At 44.4% G+C, this 17538-nt stretch overlaps 1 protein-coding gene across 2 annotated transcripts in view; it reads right to left on the bottom strand.

Annotated features, from left to right (window-relative positions):
• RILPL1 (Rab interacting lysosomal protein like 1) overlaps nt 1–16634 on the bottom strand; it is a 101554-nt gene extending 84920 nt beyond the window's left edge. For both annotated transcript variants that reach the window (XM_082251518.1, XM_082251519.1), the window contains exon 1: nt 16081–16634. In XM_082251518.1, coding sequence (XP_082107644.1) covers nt 16081–16362 — 282 coding nt within the window. In that variant the 5' untranslated portion in view covers nt 16363–16634. The remainder of the gene's footprint in view (nt 1–16080) is intronic.
• Between the last annotated feature and the right edge of the window lie 904 nt (nt 16635–17538).

Genomic DNA, 17538 nt, shown 5'->3' with positions numbered 1-17538 from the left:
TCCATAGGGCCACCCGTTTTTTATTCTTACTTGCTCCTCCTCCCCTCCTCCCGCCAGCCCTCCCCCCCCCTCCCCCAATCCCCCCGGTCCCCCCCAGTCCTTTTTCATCCTTTTGTTTTCATCTTTTTCTTCTGTTTCCACTGATTCAATTCTCCTTCATCAACTTCTTCCTCTGGGCACTCCTAGTCGGTCCAGCCTGGGATTTTTACTGCTTCACAAAAATCTTTGGTTTCCTCTGGGTATCTAAGGAGTACTGTCCTCCCATCTCTTCTCACTCCTAGGCCTGCTGGGAAGTTCCAAAAGTATTGTATATCTTTTTTCTTTAATATTTCTACCATTGGTCTAAGAATGCGTTTTCTATTAATTGTCTCTTTTGCCAGGTCTGGGAAAATCTGAATGTCCTCCCCGTCATATTTTAATTCCGGTCTACTTCTCATTTTCCCCCAGATCTGGGCCCTTGTCTCATATTTATGGAATCTTACAATCACATCTCTTGTTTTCTCTTTTGGTAGGTTGGTTGGTTTACGCAACCTATGAATTCTCTCAAACTCAATTTTATCTTTGGTCGCCTTTCCCAGCAGAGGGTTAAATAACTTCTCCAGGGTTTCTTCTAAATTTTCTGTTGGCCCTTTCTCTGGTAATCCTCTTATTCTCAGATTTTTTCTTTGATTTCTATTCTCCTGGTCTTCGAATTTGTATAACATATTTCTCCGCTCCATTTTCATTTTTCTCATTTGTTCTTTTAGATTTTTTAGTTCTTTTCCTTGGGACTCCACCTTTTCTTCTGTTTCTTCTACTCTGCCCAGAATATGCCCAAAGTCGACATGTAATGTGGCCATCTCGGCTTTGATGGATCTTTCAAGGCTGGCAAACATTTCCCGCATTTCTGATTTTGATGGTGGATAATCTTTTTCATTGAATTCATCTTCTCTATTCATGTCTCCATCCTCTATTGTTATACTGCTTTCTCTTGACACTTGTAGGCTTTCTTCTCCACTTACTCCTATATGCTTTTGATTCTTAGTTTTCTTGGTTCCCTCTGTATTTTGTTTGGGTCCAACAACCGGTTGATCCTCTGGCTGTGTGTTTTGACCTTTTCCCTCAGGTGTCATATTTTTTAATTGTTCCTGGGCTTGCTGTGGTTTTTGGAGGCTTCCCTGCCACTTCCTTTGCCGGTTTACCTCTCATTGTGGATTCGGCTCTGGGGAATAAGCCCTCAGTATAGCTTCCTCTTATGTCTCTGTTTTCAGTATGAACTAAATATCATATACATTTATTCAGTGGTTCAAGTAAGAGAGGTCCCACACTTTTTGCACGACAGTCTCACTAGTTCTTAAGCTATACACTCACGCATGATAATATAGCTGTGCTACCAGGGGAAGCTGTTGTTGAAGTCAAACATATGAAAATTTTGGTGGTTTCCCCTCTCACTTAAGTACTCAGATTCCCGCACATTTCTCAATGCGCGTAAGTAAGATCTGGGGGGGTTTCCACCCTCACCCAAGTGAGTAGAGTCCCACACTTTTTCCAGAAACGTTCAACTAGCTCTTAAGCATACACTTGTAAATAAATACTGTAGCAGTGCTTTCTAAGAAAGCTGATATTTGAGATTGGTCATATAAGGCGGCCTCTTCTAAAGATGATACACAAGAAAGCCTGCAAACAGTTTGCTGAAGACAAGCTGACTAAGAACATGGATTACTGAAACCATGTCCTGAGGTCCGATGAGACCAAGATAAACTTATTTGGTTTAGATGGTGTCAAGTGTGTGGCGGCAACCAGGTGAGGAGTACAAAGACAAGTGTGTTTTGCCTGCAGTCAAGCATGGTGGTGAGAGTGTCATGGTTTGGGGCTGCGCGAGTGCTGCCAGCACTGGGGAGCTACAGTTCATTGAGGGAATCGTGAATGCAAACTTGTACTGTGACATACTGAAGTAGAGCATGATCCTATCCCTTCAGAGACTGGGCCGCAGGGCAGTATTCCAACATGATAACCCCAAACACACCTCCAAGACAACCACTGCCTTGCTAAAGAAGCTGAGGGTAAAAGAGATGGACTGGCCATGCATGTCTTCAGACCTAAACCCTATTGAGCATCTGTGGGGCATCCTCAAAATGGAAGGTGGAAGAGCGCAAGGTCTTTAACATTCACCAGATCCATGATGTTGTCGTGGAAGAGTAGAAGAGGACTCCAGTGGCAACCTGTGAAGTTCTGGTGAACTCCATGCCCAAGAGGGTTAAGGCAGTGCTGGAAAATAATGGCAGCCACACAAAATATTGACACTTTGGGCCCAATTTGGACATTTTCACGTTTTGGTGTACTCACTTTTGTTGCCAGCGATTTAGACATTAATGGCTGTGTGTTGAGTTATTTAGAGGGGACGGAAAATTTACACTGTTATACAAGCTGTACACTAACTACTTTATATTGTAGCAAAGTGTAATTTCTTCAGTGTTGTCACATGAAAAAATATTTACAAAAATGTGAGGGTTGTACTCACTTTGCGAGATACTGTATCTTGCAGCTTACCAATCCTTAGGCACTGTTCACACCTGAGCGTTTTTCAGCTCATAAAATGCTCATCTCTGAAGTTCCAAAATGCCCAACAAGCAAAATCCTATTAATTTCAACTGCCCCTGTTCACATATGAGCGTTTTGTCTCCTGAAGCAAAACGCCTAAAGCTCAAAAAAATACATAAGCTTTTTTTTTTTGGCAGATTACAAGTGTTTTTGGTCAGATGTCAATGCCTGCCTCCAAAGGTCTGCAAAAAACGCCTGAAAAAGGTCTAAAAAAATGGCCAAAAACGATACGCTCAGGTGTGAATGGAGCCTTAGATGTGAAGGCTGCATTAGTTTTAGTTTTTAAGGCTTTTTATTTCTCCGTTTCCACCTGGTGGTCTGGCTACTAACACACCTTCTGTATTAGAGTGCCTATGGACAGCAGCATCGTCAGTCTAAAGATTGAGTGGAGTGTTAGATGGACTAGCAGTTCTGGAAACACTAACACATTGAACCCAATCTCAGCAGTTGCACAAGCAGTTAAAGCTGATCTTTGTGTTGTCTTAACATTAATTGCCACATCTGCAAGACCGCTTGCTATGTTGAAAAAAAAAAAAAAAAACAGACTTACTGGCCAGATCCCCAAATGAAAATAAAAAGAAAAGAAACCCTAAGACCCCATTCAGACAGGAGCGACGCGAATTGCTGGGGCGACCTGTGAAGTCGCGGTGCACAGCGTGCACTGCGACCTCGGCGCGACATGCACGGACTTCATATCATTGAAGTCAATGCAAGTCGCCTCCAGGTTGCCCCAAAGTAGTACAGGACCATTTTTCTAAGTCGGAGCGACTTGTGTCGCTCCTATTAGAACGGGTCCTGTGCTAATCAATGGCAGGCGACCAAGTCGCCTGACAAGTCGCACTAGTGTGAATGGGGTCTTAAAAGATAATGAATGCAGCCATCACATCCAAGAATTGGTAAGCTGCAATATACAACCTGGCTAAAAGTTTTGAGAAATACACAAATATTGTTACTATGGTATACGGAAGTATAATTACAAGAATTTCGTGTCAAAAGCTTTTATTGACAATTACATGAAGTTTATGCAAAGAGTCAATATTTGCAGTGTTGACCCTTCTTTTTCAAGAACTCTGCAATTCACCCTGGCATGCTGTCAATCAACATCTTGGCAACATCCTGACTGATAGCAGCCCATTCTTGCATAATCAATACTTGCAGTTTGTCAGAATTTTGGGGGTTTTTTTTTGTTCACCTGCCTCTTGAGGATTGACCAGTTCTCAATGGAATTAAGGTCTGGGGAGTTTCCTGGCCATGGACCCAAAACTTAGGTTTTTTGTTCCCCAAGCCACTTAGTTATCACTTTTGCCTTATGGCAAGGTGCGCCATCATGCTGGAAAAGGCACTGTTCATCACCAAATGGTTCTTGGATGGTTGGGAGCAGTTGCTCTCGGAGGATGTTTTTGTACCATTCTTTATTCATGTTCTTAGGCAAAATTGTGAGTGAGCCCACTCCCTTAACTGAGAAGCAACCCACACATGAATGATCTCATGATGCTTTACTGTTGGCATGACACAGGACTGATGATAGCGTTCATCTTTTCTTCTCCGGACAAGGTTTTTTCCGGATGCCCCAAACAATCAGAAAGGGGATTCATCAGAGAAAATTACTTTACCCCAGTCCTCAGCAGTCCAATCCCTGGCCTGTACCTTTTGCAGAATATCAGTCTGTCCCTGGTGTTTTCCTGGAGAGAAATGGCTTCTTTGCTGCCCTTCTTGACACCAGGCCATCCTCCAAAAGTCTTTGCCTCACTCTGCGTGCAAATGCACTCACACCTGCCTGCTGCCATTCCTGAGCAAGGTCTGCACTGGTGGTGCCCCGATCCCACAGCTGAATCAACTGTAGGAGACAGTCCTGGTGCTTGCTAGACTTTCTTGGGTGCCCTGAAGCCTTCTTCACAAGGACTGAACCTCTCTCCTTGAAGTGCTTGATGATCCGATAAATGATTTATTTAGGGGCAATCTCAATAGCAGCAATATCCTTGCCTGTGAATCCCCTTTTGTGCAAATTAATAATGACCGCACGTGGTTTCTTGCAGGTAATCATGGTTAACAGAGGAAAAACAATGATTTCAAGCACCAGCTTCCTTTTACAGCTTCCAGTCTGCTATTCTAACTCAGCAATACAGAGTAATTTGCAGCCTTGACCTCCTCAACACTGACACCTGTGTTAATGAGAAAATCACTGACATGATGGCAGCTGGTCCTTTTGTGTAAGGGCTCCTTCACATGGGCGTATGTCCGTATATCATCCTATTTTTTTGCGGATGATATACGGACATAATGTATGTCAATGGAATTGCGGATGTCAGCGGATGACCATCCGCTCACATCCGATTTTCATTCTTTCAGTTCTGTTCCGTTTTTTGGAACGAAACAGAACCCTATTTTTTCTTCCGTTTAAAAAAACGGAAAGGATGGTAAAATCGGATGTCAGCGGTGCCATCCTCTGACATCCGCAATTGCATTGACATACATTATGTCCGTATATCATCTGCAAACGGATGGGATGATGTGGACATACGGAGCAGATGACACAAGTGTCATCCGTGTCTGTTAAAAAAAAAAAAAAGTGCCGGAGCGGATCGCGATACGGTCCGCTCCGTGTGAAAGAGCCCTTAGGGCTGAAATGCAGTTGAAATGCTTTTTTTTTTTTTTTTTTTTGTATTAAGTTCATTTTCTGGGCAAAGAAGGACTTTTGCAATTAATTGCAATTCATCTGATCACTCTTCATACCGTTCTGGAGTATATGCCATTATCAAAACAGGCAGCGGACTTTGTGAAAATATTTGTGTAATTTTGAAACTTTTGGGCAAGGTTGTAATAAAGGTTTTCTTTTGGGTTCAATTTCACTTTAAACCTCCCCAACTGCTCAGGTTTGAGACCTCAATACACATGTGCATAGTTCAATTTGTACACACATACATGGGCTGATTTAGACAGGAGTCAATTAACCTACCAGCATGTCTTTAGACTGTGGGAGTAGGGATGGGCTCAGGCGTGTTCAGATCGTAGTCCCAACCCACCTGAGCAATCCCACCAGGAAGCCGTTAATGCACACCGCCAATCATAGACAGAGTATGTATGTGCAGCTGCGGGCCGGGAAATGCCTCACTTCCTGTGATTGGTGGTGTGCAGTGACAGCTTCCTGGCGGGATTGCTCAGGTGGGTTGGGACTACGATCTAAACATGCCTGAGCCCATCCCTATGTGGGAGGAAACTGAACTACTTGGAGGAAACCCACATAAGCCCAGAAAGAACATGAAAACTTAGTGCAGACAGGGTTGGGATGGAATTTTAACTGAGAACCCCAATGCTACAAGGAATAAGTGATAACCACTGAGCCACTGTTCTGCCCAATATAAAAATAAAACACCATTTAAAATGCCCAATAATGTATTGACTAAAAATAATTGAGGAGGACCTTCATGTTTTAAACATTTCTAGAAAGGTGGCAGGTGACAACAACTAAATCTGGGTGTTTTTTTGTTTGCTGAAGAATGCTGCTTCCTGAAATTTTGATCCAAAGATCACTGGATTGACAGAACTGATGTAAAAGCAATACTAGTTCTCTGCAAAGATACATCCTTGGATAGGAGTGAGGGAGGTGTAACTACACTGCTCAAAAAAAAAGTTAAAAGGAACACTTTGAAAAACACATCAGATCTCAATGGGGGAAACTATCATGCTGGATATCTATGATATGGGTAATGTGTTAGGAATGAAAGGATGCCACATCATTTGATGGAAATAAAATAACCTAAAGACGGCTGAATTCAAAGACACTCCAAAAATCTAAGTGAAAAAATGATGCAGCAGGCTAGTCCATTTTGCTGAAATTTCATTGCAACTCAAAGTTTGTATGGCCTCCACGTGCTTGTATGCATGCCTGACAACGTCGGGGCATACTCCTAATGAAACGAAGGATGGTGCCCTGGGGTATTTCCTCCAAGGTATGAACCAGGGCATCACTGAGCACCTGAACAGACTGAGGGGCAACCTGGTGGCGTCAGATTGACCAAAACAATGTCCCAGAGATGTTCTATTGGATTTAGGTCAGGCGAGCATGGGGACCTATCAATGGTATCAATTCCTTCATCCTCTAGGAACTGGCTGCATACTCTCACCACAGGAGGCCGGGCATTGTCATGCACCAGGAAGAACCCAGGACCCACTGCACCAGTGTAGAGTCTGACAAATGGGTCCAAAGATTTCATCGCAATACCTAATGGCAGTCAGGGTGCCATTGTCTAGCCTGTAGAGGTCTGTGCGTTCCTCCATGGCTAGATATGCCTCCCCAGACCATCACTAATGGCACTTTCCCACTGCAAGTACCGGCTCGGCTCTACTCGGCCCTGCTTGGCACCGTTTGCTTTTCCACTGCTGGTACCGCATGGTACGGTGTTGGAACGGTTCGGTACGGTACGGTTTGCTTTTCCACTCAAGTAGTACTAAAGTTAAGTGGGTGGGATGTGGGTGGGATAACAACGATTCTCTGACCAATCAGTGGCTAGTAGTGACTGCATGCAAAGGATTGTGGGATATGGTACCGAGTACGGTACCTCTTGGAACCACAATCGAGGTGGTACCGTTTTTGAGAGCCGTACCGTTCGGTTCCATGCAGTGGAAAAGCGCCGCCGTACCGTACCATACCAAACCGTTTCTACACCATACCATGCGGTACCAGCAGTGGAAAAGCACAAAAGCGAGCCGAACCGTTTGGTTCCATGCAGTGAAAAAGCGCCATAACCCACCACCAAACCGGTCATGCTGAACGATGTTACAGGCAGCATAACATTCTCCACAGCTTCTCCAGACCCTTTCACGTCTGTTACATGTGCTCAGGATGAACCGGCTCTAATCTGTGAAAACCACTGGGTGCCAGTGGCAGACCTGCCAATTCTGGTGTTCAATGGCAAATGCCGGGCAGTGAGCACAGGGCCCACTAGAGGATGTTGGGCCCTCAGGCCACCCTTATGAAGTCCGTTTCTGATAATTCGGTTAGAGACATTCACACCAGTGGCCTGCTGGAGGTCATTTTGTAGGGCTCTGGCAATGCTCATCCTGTTCCTCCTTGCACAGAGGAGCAGATACCGGTCCTGCTGATGGGTTAAGGACCTTCTTTGGCCCTGTCCAGCTCTTCTAGAATAACTGCCTGTGTCCTGGAATCTCCTCCATGCTCTTGAGACTGTGCTGGGAGACACAGCAAACCTTCTGGCAATGGCACGTATTGATGTGTCATCCTGGAGTTGGAATGCCTTTGCAACCTCTATAGGGTCGAGGTATTGCCTCATGCTTCCAGTAGTCACATTGACCCTAGCCAAATGCAAAACTAGTGATAAACAGTCAGAAAAGATGGAGTAGGGAAAAATTTTTCAGTGGCCTCCACCTGTAAAGCCATTCTGTTTTGGAGGTCGCCTCATTGTTGCCCATCTAGTGCCCCTGTTAATTTCATTAACACCAAAGCAGCTGGAACTGATTAACAACCCCCTCTGCTACTAAACTGACCAGATTATTATCCCAGGAGTTCACGTGACTTGATGCTATACTCTGATTAAAAAGTGTTCCTTTACTTTTTTGAGCAGTGTATATAGTACATAGGCACACCTTCCTTACTTTCCCATTATCCTCTGCACAAAATAAAAAACGCTGAGAGTGGGTATGTCTTCCCAGAAAGTCAAGCAATGAGAGCTGTAGAAAGTGGCCATGTAAGGACTACATCATTAACTATCACCTTTTATACACTGAGGGACTTGTTTAACCACCCCCCGTCCGCGCTACAGCCTATATACGGCTGCAGCGCGGACTCGAATTTTCGGGAGGCCGTTTTTAAACGGCCTCCCAGTGACACGCCCCCAGCGCGCTCCCGCGAGCGCGCTGCGGGGAAAATCTGTGTCGGCCGTGTCCCTTGGACACGGCCGATCACAGATCGTGGTGAATGGCCAATCACAGCGGCCATTCACCACGTGATCTGGCCGTCCAATGAGCGATGATCTCATATGTAAACATATGAGATCATCTCTCATCGCCGGCGCTCCTTCCTCACACAGAGCCTGCAGTGTGAGGAAGGAGGGGGAGCCGTCAGCCGCCTGGGACACACAGCGATGTAATCAGGGCACCGATCACCAGTGCCCTGATTACTGCAAGGTAAAAACACACACAGTGCCCCCCCATCAGTGCCCACAGTGCCCGCCATCAGTGCCCCCCATCAATGCCCACAATCAGTGCCCATAGTGCTGCTAGTCAGTGCCCATCAGTGCCTGCTCATCTAGGCACTGATGAGCACTGACTGGCAGCACTATGGGCACTGAGTGTGGGCACTGATGGTGCTGCCCATCAGTGCCTCTCATCAGTGCCACCCGTCAGTGTCCAGTGCCATCCGCCAGTGCCCATCAGTGCCGCCTATCAGTGCCCAGCAGTGCCGCCTCTCAGTGCCCAGCAGTGCCGCCTCTCAGTGCCGCCTCTCAGTGCTCATCAGTGCGGCATATTAGTACCTCCTCATCAGTGCCCATAAGTGCCACCTCATCAGTGCCCATAAGTACCACCTCATCAGTGCCCATCAGTGCAGCCTATCAGTGCCCATCAGTGCCGCCTCATCAGTGAAGGAGAAAAATTTATTTTCAAAATTTACTCGCAGAAAATAAGAAAAACTTTTTTTTTTTTTCAAAATTTTTTGTCTTTATTCTTTTTTTTTTGTAAAAAATAAAAAACCCAGAGATGATTAAATACCACCAAAAGAAAGCTCTATTTGTGTGAAAAAAATGATAAAAATTTCATATGGGTACAGTGTAGCATGACCGCGCAATTGTCATTCAAAGTGTGACAGCGCTGAAAGCTGAAAATTGGCCTGGATGGGAAGGGTGTTTAAGTGCACAGAAGGCAAGTGGTTAACGTGTATCTATATCCAAACATTTTTACTTCTGTCTGTGTTCCTGTTTTGAGAGATCTCCCTTCACTTCCTGTTATGAGACACAAACTTTTCACCAGACAGGAAGTCAAGGAATCTCTCCAAAAGAACCTCCGCTGTAAAACCTGATTTCCAATCCTTCCCCATTTTTTCTAAACTAAAAAACTGAGAAGACAGACAGGGTGGCCGCACTCAAGCCTATGTTCAAGATCAACATTTAACCTCTTGCCAACCAAAAATACTAAAAAAAAAAAAAAAAAAAAAAAAAAAAAAACAAATCTATCCCCTGGTTTTTAGACGCGATAATTTTTGCGCAAACCAATCAATATACACTTATTTGTATTTTTTTTTTACCAAAAATATATAGCAGAATACATCTTGGTCTAAATTGATGAAACATTTTTTTTTTTTTACTGGGAATGTTTTATAGTAGAAAGTAAAAAGTATTGTTTTTTTTTTTTTTTTCAGAATTGTCGCTTTTTTTTTTTGCTTATAGCGCAAAAAAATAAAAACTGCAGAGATGATCAAATAGCACCAAAAGAAAGCCCTATTTGTGGGGAAAAATGGACATACATTTTATTTGGGTACATCGCACGTCCATGCAATTGTCAATTAAAGTAACGCAGTGCCGTATCGCCAAAAATGGCCAGGTCAATAAGGGGGAAAAACCCGTCTGGTCCTTAAGTGGTTAATAACACATCGGTCCATCCTCAATTGAGGCAAGAGCTGCAATTATTTTCCTGAATCTGCCTATAATAAAGTGTTACTAAACCCACAGCAGTAAAATCAGTCTGTATATGCAGCAAAGCATGCTTTTTATACTCACTGTGGAACCTAAGGAATTATTCCTTTGCATATGGAAAAAGGCTGTTTGATCCTGTCTTCTATGATCCTCCCCTTCTTCCACTATCCCCAATCTATCTCCTGATAGTAGAGAGCCTAGGAGGCACTCTGTACATGCTCCATTTGGGGTGTATTTTTTTTTGGGAGGGTGCATGGGATTAGCACAGGGCCAATCAGCACTGTCCAGACAGTCAGGAGTCATGCAGCCCCATAGTACAGTCAGAAGAGAATGGAATCTCCTCCTATAAGCTTTAACCAGTGCTTGGCCAGACACAGATAGAAGTTACAAGACTGCTATATACTGCTGATATGAAAGGGTATTTAGCTGTTTAGATTTACTAAAATAATTTCATTTACATGTTTTGTGTACTGTGGGAAAGCATTCTAAACCCTTAAAGGTTCCTTACCAGTGATGGCAAACCTTGGCACCCCAGATGTTTTGGAACTACATTTCCCATGATGCTTAACAATACTGCAGAGTGCATGAGCATTATGGGAAATGTAGTTCCAAAACATCTGGGGTGCCAAGGTTCACCATCACTGCAGTGTAATGCATTCTAAGCAATAAGGAAAAAAAAAAAAAAGGAAATAAAACTTGTTATTGCAGAGAATCCCCTCCCCCCTTTATACTTACCTAAGCCCTTGGCTCTGTCCCTCCTCGCTGGGCATACTAATAGCAGCAGGAGCCATTGGCTCCTGCCCCTGTCAATTACACCCTTAGACGAGGAAGCAGGGCCTAGTCCTGCTGTCTGGGTCAATAGATGTGGACCAGTGCAAATGCCCTTGGAAAGTGAGTTTCTAACAGAAGCTTTGTGCTATGTGGTTTGCCGCAATTGCAGCACTATTTAAGGCAGCAAAACCACTCCACGTTTAGATACCATTAAAAAAAAACATGTGGGGCGTTTGGCACTATTGCAGTGCAATTTGGAATCGCAGGCAGAATTGCAGCAATTCTGCCAAAGATACCAAACTGCCAGATGTGGGCCTTAAGCTGTGTATTACCATGCTATTCATGCAAAGACAGCTATTACCCTCTAAAGCAGGGGCTCGTGAGACACAGCCGGCCTGCAGCTAGGGTCAGTAGCATACCCTCAATGTGCACAGATTGAGGATTCCGGTCAGGAGAGGCTGCCTATGGTCTCTGCTTTTCCCTTCACAACCCCTTTTTCCATGTCCTATGGCAGTGGTCCTCAACTCCGGTCCTCGGTGCCCACTAACAGGCCAGGTTTGCAAAATAACTAAATGACATCACAGGTGATCTCATTTGCTGCTCAGTAATTGCAGTATTCTAGTCTGCATCTCCCCAAGGTAATACTTAAAATCTGGCCTGTTAGTGGGCCTCGAGGACCGGAGTTGAGGACCACTGTCCTATGGAATATACAAACAGTTAGCCCAGGTTCACACCAGCGCAGCTTTGAAGTTGCGCTACTTTAGCGCAACTTCAAAGCGGACTGTCAGTGTGATTTCATGTTGCCGATATCTGTGCAACTTCATATCAATGCAAGTCGCACTGAAATTGCACAGAAATTCTGCAGGAACTTTTTCCAAAGTCAACGTTTAGAACACTTCCATTTCCGCAAATACGGTGAGACTTGTCATGCGACTCTGAACTGTCAAGTCACACTGGTGTGAACCAGAGCCTAATGATTGGCTTAAAATTGTTCCAGCAAGGTGGAAAATTTGATTTATCAGATTGCCTTTTTTTTTTTTTTATTTGCACATCTCCTGCAACATGTGACTGCTGCAAACATTGTGACTAAAATGAGCAACACCTGTTTTAGGACCAAGCTAATATGACACAACTAGCTTCATTCTTATAGGACAATGAAAAGTCAAATAGGAGCTGAACTGTATGAGACAAATCCCAGCTGGATTACTCAGTGCTGTAAACTGAGAAAAACTGCTGATTATGAGCAACAAGTGCGGGCTCTGTAATGATGAGCAGGCTGAGCCTGTCACAGAAGTCATGAGGGTGGATTTACTAAAGCAAAATAGACTGTGCACTTTGCAAGTACAGTTGCACATCTTTTCCCGAGAGCTGAGTAAATGTGGTAAAGCTCTGCTGATTATCATCATCCAATCATGTGCAAGCAAACCTATTTTTTATTTGCTTGCACCTGATTGGGTATTCTTTATAAAGTGAATTTTTACAACATGGAATGTGCACAGTCTACTTGCTTTTAGCCAATCAACCCCAGGGTGTCAAAATACTGAACTTTACAGTATCTGAGCCAGCTTGAACTCTGACCACATCTAGGGAGAATAAGGTTAGTGTAGAACAAGACGTCATGGCGTCACTGTACTAAGTAAAAGGGAGTATGCAAGGAAAAAGTGGGTATTGGCACTGCTCTAATTGTTCCTAAGTGTGTGTATGTATATATATATATATATATATATATATATATATATATATATATATATATATATATATATATATATATATATATATATATATTATATATATAAACCAAACACTGTGCTTATATGAAAAATACATAAAAATACTGTCAAATGTATATCACCCTAAAAATATAGATTAAACTTTAAAAATACAACATCATCATAAAATATGCGCTAATTGGCAAACCAGTTAATCTGTGCAAATACGCAAGAAGTGCTATTGCTAAATACACTAAGTGAATATTAATTTAATAAGCACAGAATAATAGAAAAACTCATACAGTGGTGAAAAAATTCATAAGTTGTGCTAAAAATGATGGTAAAGTCCTGTGAGTAAAAAAGGTGCACTGTGTCCATAAACTCCACTCATAAGCTTGTTGCTCCTTTTAGTGCCACCGATGGGACGCCTTCAGTGGTATAACTATATGAAGATACAGTAAACCCCCCTCCATTGCGGGGGTTACATTCCGGACCCAGCCGCGAAAAGTGAAAATCCGCGAAATAGAAAAACCCTATTAAAATGCATTGTAGGCATGATTTTTTTACTGTCACTGTACGTGTAGAAGCATTTTAAGGTCTTTAAACACACTTTTAAAACAATAGAAACTCATTTAAACACATAAAAGATACTGAGAGACATAGCAAGAGCTATGGAAAACATAAAAATATTTCATTTTTAATGATTTATATAGTAAAATAACATTACAAAAAAAAAACGCAATATACCGGGACCGCAAAAACTGAACCGCGATGGAGCGGGGGGTTTACTGTATATATAAAAAAAGCACGCAGTGGTCCTGATGTCTTGCCCCTGGTTTGCCAATTTGCACATATTTTATGAGGATGCATTTATTAAAAGTGATATACATTTTAGGGTGATGGGCAATGTTAGTGTTAGACAAGAAGTCATGGTGTCATTATCATGTACTCTACAGGATTAGCAGCCTGAACCCCAACTACAGCAGGGGGGGAATCAAGGTTAGTGTGTGACAAGAAGTCATGGTGTCATTATCCTGCACTCTAGAGTGTTAGAGCCAGCCTGAACCCCAACTAGAGCAGGGAAAGGGGGGGTCAAGGTTAGTGTACGACAAGAAGTCATGGTGTCATTATCCTGCACTCTACAGTGTTATGAACTTTATGGCTAAAGTCGGGGAGAACAATGTTAGAGTTGTTAGGCTGTCATCATACTGCATTTTACAGCATCTGAGCCAGGATGAACTCTATACCTACAGTTAGGGAGAACAATTTTAGTGTATATACAAGTCATGGTGTCACTGTACTACACTTTACAATGTCTGTTCCAGCCTGAAGTCTATGATTACAGCCAGGGCTGTGGATAAGGGGGTACCACCAGTCCTCCTGTATGGGGCCCAGGCAGAAGGGTTAATCATATTTGGGCGGGGGGGGGGGGGGGGGAGGGAGGATGATCAGCAGCAGAAAGCTGGCTTCTCCTCTCCATCAGACCAGTTTTCAGCTGCTGCAGAGAGCCATAGAGGATTGCTTTCAGTATTTGCCCCCTCCGTCACACCTATTACCCCCACTATACGCTTTCCCCTGCTGCCTAGGCTCCCCTGTGTGCCCACCCTACCCCCCACAGTACTGCCAGCTTCCCTTCTCATCGTCCTGCCAGCAGCTGCAAGTACACAATAAGATCCTTCAGGATGAACAGTGGGAGAAGGGTCCAGTAAGTATGTGATATTTACCAGCCTCTTCCTTTCCTGAACAAACACAATGAGTGATCGGTAGCAGCCACCGATTGCGTTCAGACACAACTGAAGCATAGTAAACTATTTGGGGGGGGGGGGGGCCTGTAGGGTTGGCTGTATAGAGCCCTGCGATTTCTAACAGCATCCTAGGTTACAGCTAGGAACAATGTTAAGCTGGACATACATGGATCATTTAAAAAAAAAAAAAAAAACATACTCCCCCATCCACACATTGGAGGTAGATGAAGGAATCCTCCTAGCTGTGGTGCATTCTGACAGCAGGACTCCTCCACTGTGGGTGAATCCTTAAGGCACATGTGTTTAAATGACAATGACTGATTCACTGCCAGTGAATGTCTGGTGAAGGGTGCATTCACTGCTTTATATTATATACCCCTTGGGGACCAAGCCAGCCTGAACTTTCCTGTGATGACAACAGGAAAGAGCAATGCTCTGTTGTCATTGTACTACAATCTACAGTCTTATGAGCCAGCCTGAACTCTATGACTACAGCCGGGAAAACAATGTTAGGTTCAGGTTGTCGTGATCCTGCACTTGTTCAAGACTGGGGTTGGGGAGAATGAGTACTGTATATGACAAGAAGAAGCCCTGATGTAAATGAAGACTTTACAGTGTCTGATACTGGCAGATCTATAGAGAGGAGAACAATGAGTTGTGTGACGGCGAGAGTTGTGTGATGGTGGCAGTTGTGTGACGGCGAGAGTTGTGTGATGGTGGCAGTTGTGTGACGGCGAGAGTTGTGCGAGTGATGGCGAGAGTTGTGCGAGTGATGGCGAGAGTTGTGCGAGTGATGGCGAGAGTTGTGCGAGTGATGGCGAGAGTTGTGTCACGGCGACAGTTGTTGTGTGATGGCGACAGTTGTGTGATGGCGACAGTTGTGTGAGTGATGGCGACAGTTGTGTGAGTGATGGCGACAGTTGTGTGAGTGATGGCGACAATTGTGTCACGGCGAGAGTTGTGTGATGGTGGCAGTTGTGTGATGGTGGCAGTTGTGTCACGGCGAGAGTTGTGTGATGGTGGCAGTTGTGTCACGGTGACAGCTGTGTCACGGCGACAGTTGTTGTGTGATGGCGAGAGTTGTGTGAGCGATGGCGAGAGTTGTGTGAGCGATGGCGAGAGTTGTGTCACGGCGACAGTTGTGTGAGTGATGGCGAGAGTTGTGTGAGTGATGGCGACAGTTGTGTCACGGCGAGAGTTGTGTGATGGCAGCAGTTGTGTCACGGCGAGAGTTGTGTGATGGCAGCAGTTGTGTCACGGCGAGAGTTGTGTGATGGCAGCAGTTGTGTCACGGCGAGAGTTGTGTGATGGCAGCAGTTGTGTCACGGCGAGAGTTGTGTGATGGCAGCAGTTGTGTCACGGCGAGAGTTGTGTGATGGCGGCAGTTGTGTCACGGCGAGAGTTGTGTGATGGCGGCAGTTGTGTCACGGCGAGAGTTGTGTGATGGCGGCAGTTGTGTCACGGCGAGAGTTGTGTGATGGCGGCAGTTGTGTCACGGCGAGAGTTGTGTGATGGTGGCAGTTGTGTCACGGCGAGAGTTGTGTGATGGCGAGAGTTGTGCCATGGCGAGAGTTGTGTGATGGCAGCAGTTGTGTGATGATGAGAGTTTTGATCCCCCTTCTCACTCACCTTCTGGTGTTTCTTCTCCTTCTCTATCCTGTCCATCCTCTCCAGTCTCAGCCTGTCCAGCTCCAGTCTGAGCTCTTCCATCTCTGGGTTCATGTTCCTGCTGACCAGGACTTCCAGGATCTCCAGCACCCTCACCACTTTGGGCATCAGCCTGCCTATGGCCTCGCAGCCATACTGATCAATGACTCTCTCAAACTCCTGGCCAACAGCAGAGGCGATGTCATACACATCCATGACCGTCAGCTCGGCCACATTCTTCTCCAGGGCTGAGATCTCTTCCATGGCTCCTTCCCTCCTCCCAACCTCCTTCCTGCCCTCAACGCAACCTCCTCCCTCCTGCCGCCGCCGCCGCTGCGGGATAGCCGGGGGAAGGGCGAGCTCCTTGTGCGGAGAGCGCTCAGATCATGTGGGGGATCTCATATAACATGACGGACTACATCGTCCTCTCTGCTCCACTCCGCACTGGCCTTCTAATCAGGGCAGGAGAGATGCCAGACAACTCCAAAAGAACCAACACGCCATCTGGATACATGACACCAGAGGGCGCAACTGCGCATGTCCAGCTTGGCATTTTCATTAACCCATTCACTCATTCAACTTTGTGCCCAGGCTTATCATGGATCCCTGGAAACTTCCCATCATTTGGAATGGGGAATGTTGGCTTTTACAACCTAATACATAAGTGATCGGAAGGTTTTATTACTTGGTTATTTTTCCAGCATTATACCCTGAAACACAAATGTAAAATCAATCCTATTTATTTATATAACATATAATTAACCAATTAAAGTGTTACTAAACCCACAACAGTAAAATCAGTCTGTATATGCAGTAAAGCATGCTTGTTATACTCACCGTGGAACCTAAGGGGTTAATCCTTTGCATTGTTTTTAAAGGCTGTTTGATCCTGTCTCTCTGATCCTCCCCTTCTTTCACTGTCTCCAAAAAATAACCTGATATTTACAGAGCTACGAGACGGGCTGCACATGCTCAGTTTGGTGTGTATTGCTAGAGAGTGTTTTTTTTTTTACTTGAGAGAGTGCATGTGATCAGCACAGGGCCAATCAGCACTGCTTAGACCTGTCCAGACAGAGGATTAGGGGAGAATGAAAACTCCTCCAACTAGGAACTGATACAAGTCATAACATTGCTATATACTGCTGATTAGAAAAGGTATTTATATTTACTAAAATACAGTAAAACCTTGGTTTGAGAGTAACTTGGTTTAAGAGCGCTTTGCAAGACAAGCAAAATTTTCAAATAAATTTTGACTTGATATACAAGCGATGTCTTGATATACAAGTAGCCTCAAGTCACAGCTAAGTATAAAAGAGAAGAGAGGCGCCTCTAAGTGTAGCGTAGCAATATGGTTAAATTTAATGAAGGTACAACATTTAGCAACTCACATGATTGATGATTGGAACAGGCACATCTAAGTATGCAGGCATCCGGGGTAAA

This window comes from Pelophylax lessonae (genome assembly GCF_965119305.1).
Source record: "Pelophylax lessonae genome assembly, chromosome: 1".
Classification (NCBI taxonomy): Eukaryota; Metazoa; Chordata; class Amphibia; order Anura; family Ranidae; genus Pelophylax; species Pelophylax lessonae.
The sequence above is the reverse complement of the archived record's forward strand: the minus strand, read 5'-3'. Positions and strand labels throughout refer to the sequence as shown.